Raw genomic sequence first — 15,822 nt, forward strand, 5'->3', positions numbered from 1 at the left:
CAGAGGAGAACTTGGGCACAAGGCCATTCCTTGCCTCAGCCGATCACCTTTTAACAAGCTTCATTCAATTCATTCTAGTGAGAATGGGGAGATATTTTTTGAGTTCCTCTTGAATAGCATAGTTTCTTATTTCTGGGTAAGTGTTTGGAATAGGGGAAGCATTGCCTATGTGACATAGAGGTCTCTGCCGCAAAGTATCTTCTTAATCAACAGTATGGCCCATCTCCCAGTGTTTTCCACCTGTGAGCTCATGACTTGAGTGTGCTCATTTTTTTTGCATGTATCCTGTGTGATGCCTCCAGATCATACATATCGACAACACGGTAGTTTGAAATAACTCTGATTGGGTGCCTAGCAGAACTTGGGGGAGTGGACAGCAGGTGTCTTTTTCAAGATAAGAGATAGAGGTAGATTTTCTTTTCCAAGAAAGATTTGAGGCATGGGATGCTACAGTGAGGGTGGCAGGTGTGTGTGTGTCCAAAGATGATTTGTCCCCCCCTGTTTGACATTTTTGTCTGTTTCACCACCTCACCAGGCCCCTGGGAGCTACTCTCTCGCTTTTATTCAAAAAGGAGGCCTGGGATAGGATTACATGGTCAGGCTCTGGAGCCCAACTGCCTGGATGGGCCCTTGTGAGCTTCATGACTCTGGGCAAGTCCCAGCTTCTCTGTGCCCCAGTAGAATGGAGATAGAGATAGCACCTTCTGTAGAGGGCTGTTGTGAGGATTAAATGATTATATATATAAAGTGCTGAGAGCAGGGCCTGGAATATAATTAGTCCTAAATGTGTGTCCCTGGCTGTACATCAGAATCACCTGAGGGAGTCTGAAAAGGAAAAAAAAAAAAAACTACATGGTTTTTGAGAACGCCCAACGTAATGAAATTAGGTCCTGGGAAGGTTATAACCTTGTTCAGAGCATCATAGCAAGCACTGACAGAAGCAGAGGAGGGATTTCGACGTCTGATATTCTGAAGCTTAAGATCTGTCTGTCAGCGCCATGAGCAAGAGATCGTGGTGTAATGAATAGCTGCCTTTCATAGGGCATCTTTGAAGTTGTCTGACCTTTTTCACTTTGAGGCCAGATGCAGTGCAATTTAAAAAATTTAATTTCTTTAGATTTATAATACCAGGCTTCATTCAGCTGGCACTGATTGATTGAGTGCCTTTTAACACTCTCTGGAAAAAAATGGACTTTCTGACGTGTCTTCAGGATCTCTTCTCCTTTCATACTAAAGACTTATCATCAGCACATGCCATAGACTCCTTCGAGGAGTTCCTTTTTCATCTGTGGTGATGGTTTATTAGCGGCTGTGATTACAGTGGCCCTATGAACAAGAAATAAAGCTTCCCCTTTGCAATGATATCACCTAGAGGTGGAAGAGACTTGATATTACCCTGTCAAATGGGAAGGGAAGTGGTGTTCCTGTTAGACAGATGAGCCCGTGAAAGGCGAAATAACTTGCCCAAGGTCGTTTAGTTAATAACGTGATGCCTCCAACCTTTACTCAGGGAGCTGTCATTGTCACACATCAAGAAGGTGGCCCATGTGAGTTGCAGTTCATAACTGTGTTGTATGATACAAGTAGAAAACTTCACAGGAAGGAGAAGGGAAAAGAGAAGATGTAATCAGAGGGCGGCCGTTAAGGAGCTAATCGCTTTTATGAGGATTGGGACTGGGGTCTCCAGTTGCTGTAAACCTCACACAGGACAGCGTCCTGCGGTCTGGTCACACCCTCCGTGGAGCTGTGTGAGAAAGGGTGGGACCACATGCAGAGACGGAGCTTCATCGCCACACCCTAGGTGTTGTGGCCGCCTGGCCACTGTGGCCTGGCGTTGGCTTTTTCCCCAGCTCTCCTCAGCTGGATCCATAACAGCTGTACTTTATCACCCTCATGCGAAAGCCACTTTGTCTTTGAGACTTGTATTCTGTGTTTCCCTGGTCACCTTCCTAGCTCCCCTCTCCCTGGTTCATTGAGGACTTTGGAGGCAGCAATTCAGAGCCTGAGCTTTCAAGTCAGAGCTGGGTTCAAGTCCCGGCTTCACCTTTATGACTTGTGTAACCTTGGGCAAATTGTTCATCTCTCTAAGCCTTTGCGTTCTTGTTTATAAAAAGGAATCAGTGAGACTGTCCTGCAGATGATTTTTTTAAAGATTTTAAAAATGAGGTTGCTGAAGAATATAAAACTCTTCCACTTAACTGATACACAGTAAAGAAAGGAAAGTGGAAGTCACTCAGTCGTGTCTGACTCTTTGCAACCCCATGGGCTGAAGCCTGCCAGGCTCCTCTGTCCTGGAATTCTCCAGGCCAGAATACTGGACTGGGTAGCCGTTCCCTTCTCCAGGGATCTTCCCAACTCAGAAATCGAACCGGGGTCTCCTGCATTGTAGGTGGATTCTTTACCAGCTAAACTACCAGGGAAACCCGATATATAGTAAAGACTTTGGTAAATACTGGCTGTTAGGGTGGTGGGTGATATCCTTAACCTTGCCTCCCTTACTGCAGGGAGCATCTGAATGGCCCTTCCCCAGGCCAAGAATCAAGTTCTTGACTTCTTTGCTTCCGACCCTCACTTGAGGACGCTCCACTTCAGTGAACCGTGCGACTGGCAGTCATGTGGGCTTTAACAGTGTCTGGAATTGTTCCATATCCAAGAATTTAAAATTAAGAGGATCAGACAGCCTCTGTTTAGCGTCTCCATTCACTTATTCCCTCTGTATTTGCTCTTTGATCTCTCTGAAACACCATCCCTGTTCTCCCTGGCTGTCCTTCTCAGGGCTCCACTTGCTTCCTGTCCAGCCTCACTTCCGTGGCACACCACTCGGGGTACTCTTGTATGAGCACCCCGACCACTCTTGTATTTGCGCTGCTAACACTGGACAGCCAATCAAACCTCTTGTCGTCTGGATGGTTCTTCCTCGGGGCTGAGCATCGGAGGATGGAATTGCACACTTTCGTTGTTTGGTGCCGTGTCTTGCTCTTGGTTGCGCAATGAGAACTGCTGAGCTGTCCTTTAAATCTTGTGCTTGCCTTCCTCTTCCCTACAGGGGCTACTCTGAACCATCTCTGCTCCTCTCATAATTCAGTTTCACTTTACAGAGAAGAGGGAGGCCTGGACTTGTGGCTTCCTGCCCATGTTTGTTGATGATGTTGTCTTCCCCCTCCAACATATTATACTTTGCGCTCCTCTTTGATTGGCACAGAGTGGAGACTCAGGAATGTGTCCGGAATGAAACATCTAGCCCAGTGCTTATTCTGTAATTGGAAAATCGGGTTGTAACCCTGTCTTAGGAGAGTCAGGACAAGTTCCTCTGATGTGCAGGGCCTTGCGTTTTAAACAAGGAGGTCACATTTGCTTAAATTTATTAGTCTGGCAATGTGTTTTGAGGTAGTTTTTCCCTTTGAGAATTAGAGATGGATTAAGATCGTGTTCCTCTCTGATATATCCATTGATATTGAAGTGAGAAAACTGTGCTGGTGAAGCTTGGCAGGGTCTGACCATTCAGAGGTCCACAGCCTAATGGAGGAGGCAGGTAGGCAAGCAAATAAAATAAGACGAGGAAGCTTTTGAAATAGGTTTTTGAAGTGGGCTTGTGAAATGCCTTTTCTTTCACTAATATATGATTTCTCTTCTGCCAAGTGTTATCAAAATGGAAACTTCTTTAAACAAGCTTGTATGTAGTAACTTTTTAGCAACATGAAATACTAGCTTAGGAGACTCAGATTTTTTTTTGAGAGTTATGTTTTATTTATTTATTTTTCATTTATTTTTATTAGTTGGAGGCTAATTACTTTACAATATTGCAGTGGTTTTTGTCATACATTGACATGAATCAGCCATGGATTTACATGTGTTCCCCATCCCGATCCTCCCTCCTGCCTCCCTCCCCACCCCACCCCTCTGGGTCTTCCCAGTGCACCAGCCCTGAGCACTTGAGAAGACTCAGATTTTTAAAGACATGTTTCTCAAAACAACTTGTATATCTTTCTACAGAGTATTTTAAATAGAGGTTGAAAATGACTTCGATCTAATAGGGAATTTGCACTGAATTTGGTGCATCAGAACTTAAGCATCTGAGTTCAAACTTCATGCCCAAAACTCTGTTTTGTTTTGTTTTTCCCCTAGAACTCTTTTAAATTCATATTACTTGTGACTGTAAATTTACTTTCCTTTTAATAGCTCGTGCTCAAACCTGACATCTTTTTGCCTAAGACAGACCTAACTTTATAGAACAGCAGAATTAGAGGCAGACTTTGTAGAATGACTTCAAATAAAGAGGACCAAATGGTTAGGTCTATTTTGTCTTGGGGCATCATTCGCCTGTGCTTTATCTCTCTTTCCCCAGCTCTCCATGTTAAGCCATATGAAAGGCCATTGTTTTAACTTATCATCAGAGTTGCTTTCTGATTTCTTGATCAATAACCCCTTCTCTTTTCCTGCAACTTTCCTGGACGAAGCGTCTGCATCCTAGAGACGTTTAGTGGCTTGTTTCCTCTCACAATGCCAGGGTCAGGTCTCCTGATTCCTAGGTTTTCTCTACTAGCCAGAGTGGGGAAAAATGTGAGAGAGACCGCCTGGAATTTCAAGTATTCATCAAGGGTTGGTTTTCTCCCCAGCCTCCTGGGAACTCTAAAAGAATGTCATCAAGATATGGCTCTTGCTTTCAGGAAGCTTCTATTAAGAATACAGTTTTCCATGAGTTTCCAGCAGCAGCCAGCGCCGCCTCTAGCAGAGCTCTTTGTTTCCTTTCTTGGTCTCTATTCTACTTCGTTTTCTCTAGCTTGCTCTCTCCTGTATTATTTATCCTGTAGCCTGCTTTAGACACCATACCCCCCATGACCACTGTCACCCACTTCCTTTCTTTTGATAAACAGTAAAAGTTGCCAGTGCCAAGGAAAGTTCTAAAGGCAGTCCTATGAATGTCATGACTGTTGTGTTAGGTGAGTCTTAAATTTGATTAGGTTGAAAATTTTTTGAGTCCCTAAAATTGAGGATATTTTTGATGCCTCTCTTCTCTGAAATTTAAAAAAAAAAAATTTTTTTTTTCCTTAATGAACATGCATGTCTTACTTTCCAGTGTTTCACTTGTAACTGTTGCTACTCTGTCTTTATTTATTTTGACTAAAGAATGAAGCCACCTTCTCAGACTGCTTTGCTGTGAGGTCAGGTAGATGGTTTGATGCAAGAAGTCCCTTTCCATGGAGTGAGCAAAGAGCGTATGTTTAGGTGTCCAGGATAACTGGATAAGGTTTTATTATCTTGAGATTTTAAGGCTGACTCAGGTGTGGACATGAAAGGGTATTGTAAAATGCAGCATTTTCCTCCCAAGTATCTCATGGATTTAACTGAGTTTTTTTTTTTGCATTCTTTGCAAATGAAAATATATAGGAATGTTCTTTGTAATTTATAAACTGCTATAAATGTTGGTTAATTGCTTGATTTGGAGGAAATAGCTCATCTGTGTTCATTGCAGCCTAGTTAAATCTGTCAACAAATACTGAGAACAGAGTGGGTGCGAAGACTGTGTTCCGGCTTCTGTTTGTATCTGTTAAAGAATAAACATAGTCCCCGCCCTCAGCTCATGGATTCGACTTGAAATAATGTAAATAGGCAGTATGGCACTCCAGAAGAGGAAGGTTTGGAGGCTGGTATTACTTTATGATTTCAGACAAAGTGGTCATGTTTATGATACTGCCATTGGGATAGCAGACTGAAATAGGTTTTTGTCTTGTTTTGAAATCATCTCACTTTAATTTAGGATAACGTTTATTATATTTTATATACCATTGTAATCACTGTGCAGAATGCTTATTTAACATATAACATGGAGACATTATGCCTATCTCCAAAGAGTTTATGTGTTAAAGTAGAAATCTGAGAAGTAAAAGTAAACTAAATAGTTGATTTAACTTCCTGAGTTTTAAAAGGAAGAATCTGTGGCATTTGGGAAACTTTGATGTTGAATGATAGTAGAAAAACAAGAAAATCTGGGTGACTTCAGATCATTGAAGATAATGTCATATGCTCATTTTATTTTCTTTTAAATGAACATTATAGGAAATTTTCTCTTGTTAGATAATTTCAGTTGTTGTGACCTAGAGGCTGGTCTTTTCTCTCTTCCTCAAAAATATATAAAGAAATGAGGACTAAAGTTCTCCACTTTCTCCAATATTTATTTTTAAATATTTATATCCGACCATATGTTTATACTACTTGTGTGATAGAAGCTAAGGTTTTCATGGGGCAGAAGTTGAGGGATTCTGTTTGGCCAGTGTTTGTTTTTGTTATACCTGTGACTCTTGATCTATAATACAGTAAAGTGAAAAAGGACTATTTCTTATTTTATCCTATCATGCTTGTTTATAAGTACATCCTTATGTGTATGATCTTTTAATTTAGCAGGGACTTGATAACTTCTGGCAGTTTCTTTTTTTTCTGGCAATTTCTTTTCTGGGTGTTGGGCTTATTATTTAATCATTTGGATCTGAATTACTATGCCTGGGAGGCTGGTTTGCATGATTTCTGTGTGATTCACTTCTGTAGCAGGCACTGCTCACCCTTTTTAGATGAACAGTGACAGTAGTTGAAGTTGCTACGGGAAGGGAGGTGATGCAGAAAGTGTCATTCAGGAAGAGCCCTGTAGCTGCTCTCATAAGATTGCTTCACGGTGGCATTTGCATTCGAGAATTTACCATTGTCTTTTTTTTTTTTTTCAGTCCTCAAATTGGAATCAGAAACTTAATATTCTTTATGTCTTAAATAGATGGCATTTGGCAAAGTGACTCCCTTTGGCAGAACTCTTTCTCATGAGAGCTTTTGTTTCAAGCCAGGACACTGGTTTATTAATTTATTCCCAGAGTCATATCTGCCAACAAGCTAGGCAGTTGTGTTGGGTTGACCAGAGCCAGCACACTCTCCTCCACCATTGTTAGGTTAGAAAGTCAGATTATGAGGCCCTGCTCAGCGAGAACAGAATCAGGAAAAGGGAAAGTAGTTGAGACGCCAGTGTTAAATAGCGCTGGGTACCACAGCCTGGAGGGTCTGTTTCTGGATGTGGGGGGTATGTACTTATGAATTCATAGGTACTCTCCGGTGTGCAGAGAATCTCCTCTGGATGATCCTGCTCATGTGGGCCCCACCAGCCTGTTACTGCTCTTGCTGTTTCTGACCACCTTGCTTCAGATGGGCTCAGTGTTTAAATGGTCTGTTGATGTATGTCCAGTTCCAGTTACATCTTTTAGGCTGTGACTCAGTGGGACTTTGCATAGCTCTACTCTGATCTGTGTCAATTTCAGAATTTAGCCCTCGGGGAGCAGTTTTCCTTTCCTGCTTATGTGTATATGGGGGCTGGGAGGGGTCCTTAATTTTTCACTCAGATAGTCATTTAAGGGGGCGCTTCCCAGATGGCACAGTGGTCAAGAAGCTGCTTGCCAATGCAGGAGACATGGTTTCGATCCCTGGGTTGGGAAGATCCCCTGGAGTAGGAAATGGCAATCCACTCCAGTATTCTTGCTTGGAAATTTTTCATGGACAGAGGAGTCTGGCGGGCTACAGTCCATGGGGTCGCAAAGAGTTGGACACAGCCGAGCGACTAAGCATGTACACACACATAATCAAAATTTCTCCATGTTGCAGTTTGAATATCATTTAGAATATAAATGTAGGCTCTTTCCGTTGAGTTACTATTTAGGGGGGGAAGCAAGAACTGGGAGAAAAACTTATAGCAGATATTTGATAGCTTCTTCATTGGAGACCACTGAAATGGAAGATGTGACTCTCCTGAAAACAGCTGAAATAGGTACCTGAATTAGGTGCCTAAGGTACGTGAGATGAGATGCCCAACTCCGTGTTTTCCAGTCCTTAGCCTGTGGGACATGTATTCCAGAAGGTGTGTAGATATGTTGTGGATTGGTGGAGACCTGGGTGGTTAATCAGGGGCAGCTTCACCACCACGATGGGGCCTGAGCTGTTCAGTGATCCAGGAAAACACAGGGAAAAGTTCCATAAGGACCTTGGCCAAACTCTGCTGGCAAGGCTCCGTCGATAATTGTCTTTGTCTTATTTCTTTAATATTTGCTAAATGACAAACCTTGGAGGTTGATTGATTTTGATTTTGTTTTTTAATTTGGAAAAGAAAATGTCTGTGCTTACCAGTCATGCATTATTATCTAATTTTGCCTACCCTCCTTTTTTTTTAATGCCTCAACATTTTGCATTGTTTCCTTCAAGCATGACTGTCAAGAGGAATCTGTGCTTCCACAGTTCCCCTATGGAAGCACACTGTGGCCCACTTCCAAATTCAGAGCTTGCACGTCATGAAACCCATGTCTTTTCACAAGGATCCATTCAAGTAGCTTTTTAAAAAAGAATTAGGCTCTAAGCCATGGCCCTTTTGTGTGTAAAGACTTTTTTTCTGTAAGATGATTTATCCCTCAGTAAGTTTCACTGTGGCGTTCTCCAAATGCTGCTTAAAATACTTTCTTCCTAGTATCTTTCAGGTTGGTTGGTTGGTTGGTAATTTTTTTGCTGGTTTGATTGCTGTTGTCCAAAGCTTTCATTGCATGGAGCAGAGAGGCCAGAGCCTTGGAAGGAGGGGGACCCTTGCTGGGAGTCTGCTGTTTAGATTCTGGCCCTACTGTTAATTAGCTGTGTGACCCCTGGGCGAGTTGGCCTCCCGGGGTCTCTGTTTCTTCATCAGGAAAACAAAAGGCTTGGAAAAATAAATACAGGCCCAGACCCAATGATAAGAAAGGTCACCCTGTGTGCTCATGTTGTACATGGCAGCACTTTGGGACTCTTCCTCCTTCTCAGTGGAAAACCTCGAATCAACTCTGGGGTGGTGTGTGCTTGTGTGGGGTGTTATACTGAGCGCTTTGGAAGCATTGGTGCCCACGAGGCAGATATTTCTGCGGAAGAGTTGTCTTTCCCCTCTTTGCTTTCACTTCAGCAGCAAGCTGCTTGCCTCCTTCTTCCTGCCTCTCCTTAGCGTGTTAACAAGGGTGTGATGGTAACACAACCCACTCAGATTTGTTACTGTTGGGGTTGTCTGGCCATCTCATCTGAGTTAGTGGAGGGAAGAGAGCTAAGGAAGCCTAACTGACAAAATAAAGGTCCTTTTGTCTGTCTCTTGCTGGAGGGGTGGTTTTATGTTTCATCTTAGGCCTGGGCCATTGTGTTGTTTTTATGTGCTCAATATAACCCTGCTTAAAAAATACAGCTCATTATTTAAGGGATTCAGCCACAGGCCTGTTCTCCTTACCTCCCTACCCCCACCTCCAAAATCCTAACTATGTGTGGTAAAAACCCATTGCAGTGTGTGCTATTTGATCAGATCCCCTGGCATCAGGGTTGAAAAGTGTTCTCACTGTATTTATTTTCCAAATGTTTTTCAGTTATGTTTTATTCTGATTAGCCTTCCAAAATGTTTTCCTTATGGTTATATAATCAGTAGCACCTGTAAAACATGCCTTTTACCATGTAGCTTCCTTCTTAACTGTTATCTTTTTGATTCTGTCTTAATGTTTTCTTTTCATGAACAGGGGGAGACCCACATTCCTATGCCAGACATCTTACAGTAATGTGTCCAGATTTAGCCTCATAACCTTAATTAGATGTGGAATGCTGAGAACGCACCATTGTGGGTTTTTTTTTTCCCTACTTTTATAAAAAGACAGTGACCTCCTGATCACTTCATTCAGTGTTATAAAACATTCTGTGTCTTTAGCCTTTAGTTCCCCATGTTAGTTTATTCCCAGAAAATTAATGTAAAATTCAAGTTACCTTTATTATCCTAAGTGATCTGTTTGTTTGAAGACAAGTTGCCTTTTGTGTCAGTATGCAAGTTCAGTTCCAATTTATAATCCTTAATTCCTCTTCCTTCCCCTCCTCTTCTCTTTAGAAGCAAAGGAGTGTTGAAAATGTTAAAGGCTGTGCTGAAGAAGAGCCGAGAGGGAGGAAAAGGAAGCAAGAAGGAAACAGGTATGTGTCCAAGTTGGAGTTGAGCTGCAAGCATGGTCGTGTGAGTCCGAAAGGCCCTGCTTCATCCAGGCTGCTGTCGCCTTGGGAATGGATCCGAGAAGTGATACGGGTTAGAACAAACAGCATCCAGGAGGCCATGAGAAGCTGAATGGATTTCTGTGCTTTCTTCTGGGAGGGGACTTTGAAAATTGAGATTGGCTTATGAACCAAATCCTTCCCCTGAAGACTTGTAAGGGTCATAATTTTATCATTTCATTCAGATCCAGAGGCAGAACTATAGACATTGAGGGAGAGCAGGTGTGTCTAGGAATTTGGTTTCTAGAAAGCCCTTTCTCTTTTCCCACACACGCTTGCATTTTACATGTTTGACCAACTGCTGGCTGGCTGGTCCTCATCTTTTGAGTATCAGATTTTCCCCCTAACAGGTGTAGCCCCACTGATTGCCAGGCTGCTAGTTTTCATTATGATGAGAGCTACTTAATTTGGCCTGGATTTCTCTCCTGTTTGTAGAGTTCTGGTGCGTATGCGGTCATTGTATGACTCCACACCGCAGTCCATGTGGTAAAGTCCTGTCAGGTTATTTTGGCGACCACTTACCGGGAAAACTACGTTATCTGCCTGTGTTGCACAGTAAAAATCTGTTAGCGTGGATCGATTGCCCTGAAATGTGCCATTTCACTCTGTAAACTCATGTTAATCTAGAGTCAGAGAATGGCTGGTTTTCTGAGTTACTGTATATTGAATAACAGTTCAGTTTTAATTTCTATTAAGATATAAATAAGTTGAATTATAGTTAACTCTAATTCGAAAGATCTTGTAATGCCTTCTGGTAATATTGTTGAGTTGTTTCTGTAAACGAATAAGTGAACTTTTAAAATTTTGTTTATATGGAACCTAGATGGATTTTTCTGTTATTAATTTCCCTTTAACTAAGTAGAGACTTCGTTGTGAAGTTGCTGAAAAATTCCATTAAAAGCTTCTCATTAATGTCTGGCTAAGCAGATGCAAAGTAGAGACCAGTCGTTGATAATGGAAACAGGAGACCACAGTTAGCTCTTAACTTTAGAAAATCAACTTCCAGCTTTGAATAATTAATTAAATTGTTACTATGGAGAATTTTCAGTTCACATAATTTCTATGGGGTGGGTGGGTGGTTCTTCATCCTCTACTGGGTCAAGACCAAAACCACCTCCTCTCGAGTTTTCCAAAAGCTGTCTAAAACAAAAAATTTTTAACCAGTTTCAGCTCAGCTGACACTCATCCTAGGAACTGTGTTAATTGCTTCTTTAGATGCCTCTGTAATTTCCAAGATAAAGTTAGATCCTAAAGCTGTCTGTTGGGCTAGAGCTGCCAACCAGTGGGTTATTTTTCTCAGAGCCAGGGTCTCCAAGCCAAAACTCCCTATGAAGTAATGGAGTCTTTCACAACAGGCCATACCATCCTCTGTGACCCATGCCAGACTCATGTGAAATTACAGTATGTTAATGATTTTCGGCACCCTGCCTTTCAGATGGGCCAGACAGTGAACATTGTTTGCGTCTGAAACTTTTCCAGTTGTAGGGCATATGATTTGGGGTTTATTTTCCCCTTTGGTCTTTAAAGAACAACTACTGTGTTTTCTGAATCATTTCTTCATAATAATTCCCACATTTTGGTTTTTCACTAATGCAAACCAACTTGAAAAAGCAATGGGAACTTTTCTCATAAAACATCTGTATGGTGTATGCCTTTTTCCTCCTAACTAGAACCTGGTTGTATTCCACTGGGGAGCAAAGCAGATGGAATTTTAAATCTTGATGGTTATGTCACAAGATGATTGGGGAAAATACTTGGAATTTGACCATTCCTATGTTGAACTCTGTGCCAACTCTCATTATAGAAGTAAATCACAGCTAAGTTTCCCTGTAAATTAAAGCTGGCTAATCTACTGAGACTGCTCTGAAATTTGGGGAATAATATCTGCTGCAATATGGAAAATTTTTGCTCTACTGTTTTCAATTAAACCAGTCTTTGTTGCACACACAAAATAAAATTCATTTTATGTGCTTGAACTCACAATCACAGAAATTTAGAAAATATTTGTCTAAAATATTAAGTTCAGCTTTTCATATCCTTTGTAGTTTTTTTTTTTTTACAGACAGTCTTGAACTACACTTTTATGTTAAACCTGTTTTGAAAATTTGGAAAATCTCTGAGTTAAATTTAGTATTCTTCAAAAGGAAACAAATATTTTTTCAGAAGTTTTGAAAAGTCCTTAAACTATTGGTAAAATTTTGGCAGGTGTTGAAATTTAAGTTATATGTATATAAGGATATTTCAAGTATTACATATGGTGAGATATGAAGTTATTGAAAGTCATTGAGTCAAGTCTAAAAATAGCAAAATTCTCTATTATTTTTTTTAAACCTAGGAAATGCTTATAGCTGAGCAAAAAGTATTTTCTGGAGGCTATAGAATTACTTTGGAGAATGTGGTATTAAAAACTTTAAAATGCTTTTTGGGAAGGAATATTTCTTGTCCTCACTAGGCCACCAGTGCAAAGGAACACTGAGTTTCTCTTGACCTTGAGTCAGGCCTACGGGAGCAAAAATCAATATTAAACCATAATGTGGAGAGGGCCAGATGAGGACATCTATTTTTTCTTTCCTTGCTCTTACGTTAGAACCTTGATCTAAAACAAGCAAATGAGGTGTTATCTTTATTTTGAAGCTCTCTGGAGATAGGTCTGCAGCCTCTCGCCTCACATCTAAGAGACCTTTACTCTCAGAAATCTATCATGTCACTATCATTAATGTTTCTTAATTTAAGAATAATTACTGAGCTCTTAAGATTTAAGAGTACTGGTATCAAACCTGGACCTAATAGTTTAGAGGGGATATAAGAGCAGGATTCCCTAGTGGCTCAGATGATACAGACTGCCCACAACACAGGAGGCCCAAGTTCAATCCCTGGGTCTGGAAGATCCCCTGGAGAAGGAAATGGTAACCCACTACAGTATTCTTACCTGGAAAATTCCATGGACAGAGGAGCCTGGCGGGCTACAGTCCATGGGATCACAAGAGTTGGGTGATCACAAGAGACTGAGTGACTACACTTTAACTTTTTCTTTCAAGACCAGGATAGGAAATTAATATCTTTTCTGTACAGCAGAACTGATAATGAATAGGAAAAGAGGCCCATTTTGTAATAGAAACAAACTTTTAAATATCAACCTAAGAGGAAATGTACAGGTTTTATATTGAAGAAAATACTAAAGCTTTGTTGGCGAACTTAAAAAGAAGATCTGAATAAATGGCAAGAAATACTGTATTCCCTAATGGGCAGATTTCTTATTATTACTGATATTGCTACTACTGCTATTATTTGGCTGCACTTCATGGTATGTGGGATCTTAGGGATCCCAGGGATTGAACCCATGCCCCCTGCATTGCAAGTGCGGAGTCTTAACCACTGGACCACCAGGGAAGTCCCCAGATTTATTATTTTAAATTGACTTGCTCTTACAAAATTATACATACGATTTAATCCCTAGTGAAATCCCATCTATTTCCTTTTTAAAGATGTAAGTTTTTTTAGAGTCAGTTTTAGGTTCACAGCAAAATTGAGAGGAAGGCACAGAGATTTTCTGTATACCCATGCCTCCACTCATTCTTAGCTCTGCATTGGCAGCGTTCTCCCATTAGGGAGGTACATTTGTTACAACTCACGAACCTCCGGCGATACATCATCATTACCCAAAGTCCATAGTTTACATTGGGGGTCACTCTTGGTGTTGGGCATTCTGTGGATTTGGCCAAGTATATAATAACATGTACCCACCATTATTTTGGTTTTGCCACGTTGATTTGAAAACTCACCTAGAAGCGAAAATGCTTGAGAATAGTCAAGGAGAAATTGCAAGTTTGGGGCAGATAGGGAGAATGGATATATATATATATATATATTAATAAACGCATGGCTGAGTCCCTTCTCTGTTCACCTGAAGCTATCACAACGTTGTTAATTGGCTATATCCCAATAAAAAATAAAAAGTTAAAAAAATTCAGTATGAAAACAATGCAATAGACTGTCTCCAGACCTATATTTTTCATTGAACAAGAAAAAGATTGTCGCGAAAAAAAGACAGAGGCTGAACCTGGTTCCCATGCCTGTTTTTCTAGCTGTAGGGGAGACTAAACAAGTGTGTATTTGGACTTCTTAGCTTCTCTAGGGCAAGGTGACTTCACCTTCCACCAAGACGTACATTGGGGAGGATTCTCAGTCATAGACATTTGCAGGCCCCCTCCACTTCAAAAGCTAACTAACGTGGATATCTAGTGTAGCTCACTATAACATAATAGCTTCTGCTTCCACAAAGCAAGTACATGGCATGGCTAGGTTTTTGGTCTTTTTCCCTACTGGTCTCCAAGTTAGGAAACCTAATTTTTAAACGATGATTTATCTATCTATTTTGGGCCATGCTGGATTTTCACTTCTGTACAAGCTTTTCTCTAGTAGCAGTGAGCAGGGACTGCTCTCTAGTTGTGGTGTGTGGGCTTCTCATTACGGTGGCTTCTTGTTGCAGAGCACGGGCTCTAGGGCACGTGGGCTTCAGTAGCTGTGGCTCCTGGGATCTAGAGCACCAGCTCAATAGTTCTGGTGCATGGGCTTAGTTGCTCCAAGGCATGTGGGATCTTCCTGGATCAGGGATCGAACCCATGTCTCCTGCGTTGGTAGGTGGATTCTTTCCCACTGAGCCACCAGGGAAGCCCTCTGAAACCTAATTTTAATGAACATCTGTAATATAATCTAATCTAACTGTTGATAGTGGTTTTTTTTCCCTCCATTTTTGACACTGGAGATAATGGCATCAATCTAGCAGCATTAGATGGGGAAGGCCTCCTGCCCTCCTAGAAAGGGCTAACCCCTCTTCTTCTCTGTCCCTTCTGACCTCTGCCAAACTTGAAACCATAGTCTCTTGCCCTATCCAACTTCCCAACTTTCTCTGTATTGGTGTGGAAGTAGTTCCAAGTTGAGGCAGAAGAGCAGTGTGGTGAACTTTTAATTGTAGTGCTGCCTCTATTAAAATACAGACTGATGAAGGAAAAGTTGCTTAATATGACAAAATGATCATTTATTAGGCTTTTCCTTTCTGTTTGATTATTGGTGTGTTTTTTTTTTTTTCAGCAGGGGGTCTTAGTTTGAAATAACTTAAAAATTTTGACCTTCACCTCTTCATCATTAAAACCCAGCTAAATACACTTGTAATTTATAGTGTTAATTAAGGCATTCGATAGTCCCTAAGTTTGTATGTGTGCTGAATCTATGAGCTTTGCCTCTAATCCTTCACTTTGAATTTGTAGTAAAAGGAAGCTGTTTGCCTCTAAAGTTTAAAAGTCATTGATGTGATTGTTAAATGTGGTATTTTAAGCCATTCCAGGCTGCAGTCTGGTTTTCAGTGGTACCTTCTAAAAATGCCTGAGTACAAACGATGCTTTGTTTTATCCGGAAAATATGAAGCTGCTTTTGATTATTCTCTGCTGCATTGCCCATTTTTTTGTGGTTGTGGACTATTATTTAGGAATTTAGTACAGTGACTGTCTTGCTGAGCTATGGATATTTGGTATCTTGTTGTTCAGTGACTCCAAAAATGTTTCCCAAGCAACAAAATAAGCAGAAATAATTCAGTTCTAAAGATACTGTATTTCTGTTTACCAGAGTGTTTAAATAAATTTGTTTAAAAATGTTAGGATAGGACTTAAACATAGACTGGAACAGGCTGGTTATTCGTAGGAGTGGGAATGCTGTTCCCTCTGGTTTGACAGGCTCCTTCATCAGGTTTTCTGTTTGTTGTCCCTCATCTGT

General features: G+C 41.0%; 1 protein-coding gene across 9 annotated transcripts in view; it reads left to right on the plus strand.

The window, feature by feature from the left end:
* Positions 1 to 15,822, plus strand: part of TANC1 (tetratricopeptide repeat, ankyrin repeat and coiled-coil containing 1) — a 241,804-nt gene that overhangs the window by 65,864 nt on the left and 160,118 nt on the right. For all 9 annotated transcript variants that reach the window (XM_065931608.1, XM_065931606.1, XM_065931605.1 and 6 more), the window contains one exon: positions 9,899 to 9,978. In XM_065931608.1, the coding sequence (XP_065787680.1) occupies positions 9,918 to 9,978 (61 nt within the window). In that variant the 5' untranslated portion in view covers positions 9,899 to 9,917. The remainder of the gene's footprint in view (positions 1 to 9,898; positions 9,979 to 15,822) is intronic.

Source organism: Muntiacus reevesi, chromosome 3 (assembly GCF_963930625.1).
Source record: "Muntiacus reevesi chromosome 3, mMunRee1.1, whole genome shotgun sequence".
Lineage (NCBI taxonomy): Eukaryota > Metazoa > Chordata > Mammalia > Artiodactyla > Cervidae > Muntiacus > Muntiacus reevesi.